The sequence below is a fragment of the Penaeus japonicus genome, unplaced genomic scaffold, assembly GCF_977035675.1.
Source record: "Penaeus japonicus unplaced genomic scaffold, GWHDUDI00000001_assembly GWHDUDI00000024, whole genome shotgun sequence".
In the NCBI taxonomy this organism is placed as follows: Eukaryota; Metazoa; Arthropoda; class Malacostraca; order Decapoda; family Penaeidae; genus Penaeus; species Penaeus japonicus.
In genome coordinates this window covers 10,228,111-10,230,610 of record NW_028234426.1, presented here as the reverse complement: position 1 = coordinate 10,230,610, position 2,500 = coordinate 10,228,111, and the positions used below count along the sequence as shown (strand labels likewise).

Sequence of the window (2,500 nt, the reverse complement as noted above, 5' to 3'; positions counted from 1 at the left end):
CGATAGCCAGGAAAAGCCATCATCATAGTACATGTTTTCCTTTTTTTCCTATTGTTTACTGTAATTCCAATGGGCACAATCGCAATTGTTGCGGATTCATAAGTCGACTGATCTAGGGTCAATTATAACTAACCTAACCTAACCCTACTTAACCAAACCAAACCAAACCTAAAAGAGCATAACATAACATAACATAACATAACATAGCATAGAATATAATATCATAACATAACATAGCATAGAATATAATATCATAACATAGCATAGCATAGCATAGCATAGCATAACATAATATAACATAGCATAGCATAACATAACATAACATAACAACATAACATAACAGCATAACATAACAACATAACATACCATAACCCAACCCAACCTAGCAAAGTTAAATCAAGCCAAAACGAAAGGACCATTAAAGAACCTTAGACAAACCCCTATCTACCATTAACCTATCACCCATTCAATCAATATCAATGCTACTGCTAACAACTACAAAGATACCAACCTGGTCGAGATCAGTAGCGTGAACTCGCCTCCGGGCCCTTGGTGAACAGGAGAACACGTCGAGAACATGAGGTATGTTGCGCTCCATGGTAACGGTTGCTTAGTGTGTTGCAAGGAACAACTTTGGGAAGAACAGCGATCCGTTCTCTTTGGGTTCTCTTAGTTCTGTAATGGAACAGAAAAGGTACGAGTTAGTGCTGGATTTTTTTATTTTTGTTGTTTTTATTTTTTTATTATTATTTTTGATGTCATAGGATCAGTGAGGATGATGCTGGTGATAATAACTGTGATAATAAAAGTGGTAAAAAAATCACCACAATTATGATTATGATGATGATACCAATTATAACATTAATTAAAAGACAAAGATAACATCAAAATGTTTATAATAACAAATATGATAATAAAAGGAACATCGACAACAATAAAACAACAATATAAATAATAATAATAATAATAATAATAATAAGGATAAAATAGCTTAGGCGTTACCGTCTTCAGAACATCACCCTACCCTATTCGAAAAAAAAAATCAATTCTCAAAATTTTAATAGCAAATAATATAATCTCGCTCCTCTATCTTCGGCGTTTTATCATATACTTCCTTCCTTTATCATATGCTTCCTCTTATGCCTCCTTTCCGAAGCAGAAGAAAAATAGAATAATTGAAGGATTTCCCCATAATGCTTTACTGAAGGGCGTGGCCATAGGAGTGCCTTGGAAGGAGGTGGGGGAGGGGAAGGGGGGAATAGGGGGGGTGCGGGGAGAGAGGGAGGGAGCGAAGGAAGCAGATGGAGGAACGGAAAAGGGGTGAGAGTGAGGAAGAGGGGAGGGAGAGAGGGCGAATGAAATGAGGAGGGGTAGCGAAATTGAGAGAACAAGAGAGGAGAAAATGGGACAGGGCGAGATTGAAGGGGGAAAGGAGAGACGGAAGAGAGTAAGGAAGAGAAAAGCGAAAGAGAGGGGAGAAGAAAGGGAAACATGGGAGAAGACGGAAGATGGAGAAGGAGAAACGGGAAAAGGCGATGATGAAAGATAGGGGAGAAGAATGGGGAAAAGGGGGAAGAGGAGAGGGAAGGAGGAAGGGGAAGGAAGAGGAGAAGAAGGAAGGAAAAGGGAGGAGGGGGGAGCGAAAGAGGTTAGCAGAGGAAGGGAGGGGGGGAGGGGGGGGGACTCTTGCTCTGGCCGTGACCTGTGGACGTCAAGTAAGCCGGAGTGCGGTGACGTCATAGGGGAGGGAGAGCACCTTTGTGTTGGCACTTTTGCAGTAGACGAAAGGGTCTGCAAATGTGACCGAACTATTTCAGTAGTTCTTGTTCATTATCACTTTCTTCACGCGATTGTTTTCGCCATCATTATTATGAACATAATTAGTGTGTGTGTGTGTGTTTGTGTGTGTGTGTGTGTGTGTGTGTGTGTGTGTGTGTGTGTGTGTGTGTGTGTGTGTGTGTGTGTGTGTGTGTGTGTGTGTGTGTGTGTGTGTGTGTGTGTGTGTGTGTGTGTGTGTGTGTGTGTGTGCGTGTGCGTGTGCGTGTACGTGTACGTGTGCGTGTGCGTGTCTGTGTCTGTGTCCGTGTCCGTGTGCATGTGCACACCATCAACATCCACAACAACAACAACAGCGTCCACCAGTATGTGCCTGGCTCCGAACGGCGTGTGCTTGTGTTGGCTCCATCCCCGTGGGCGCAAGCAGAAGAAGTCGCCACTCGCGCCCACACGCCCCTAATATGTCCCTTTGCCGCCCACTTCGCCAGTCATATAAGGCGGTGCTGCACTGTGGGCCGTGAGCTTTAAGGGCGACCGCGCAAGAGGGCAACACTGCCACCATATCTGCTCGCTTCTTTGAGATAAAGGAAGCATTTCCCTTTCTTTCTTATTTCTCCTCCTCCTCTTTCGTCTCTTTTCTGCCTTTCTCTTTCTTTTGTATCTCGATATGTTTCTCTTTTCGTCATGATGTTTATGTTTCTGTTTTTTTATCTGTGTTTGTTTT

At 43.0% G+C, this 2,500-nt stretch overlaps 1 protein-coding gene across 2 annotated transcripts in view; it reads right to left on the bottom strand.

Annotated features, from left to right (window-relative positions):
• The window catches only part of LOC122255043 (uncharacterized), a 100,132-nt gene that overhangs the window by 8,528 nt on the left and 89,104 nt on the right, over positions 1–2,500 (bottom strand). For both annotated transcript variants that reach the window (XM_043018986.2, XM_086550670.1), the window contains exon 3: positions 512–675. In XM_043018986.2, the coding sequence (XP_042874920.1) occupies positions 512–598 (87 nt within the window). In that variant the 5' untranslated portion in view covers positions 599–675. The remainder of the gene's footprint in view (positions 1–511; positions 676–2,500) is intronic.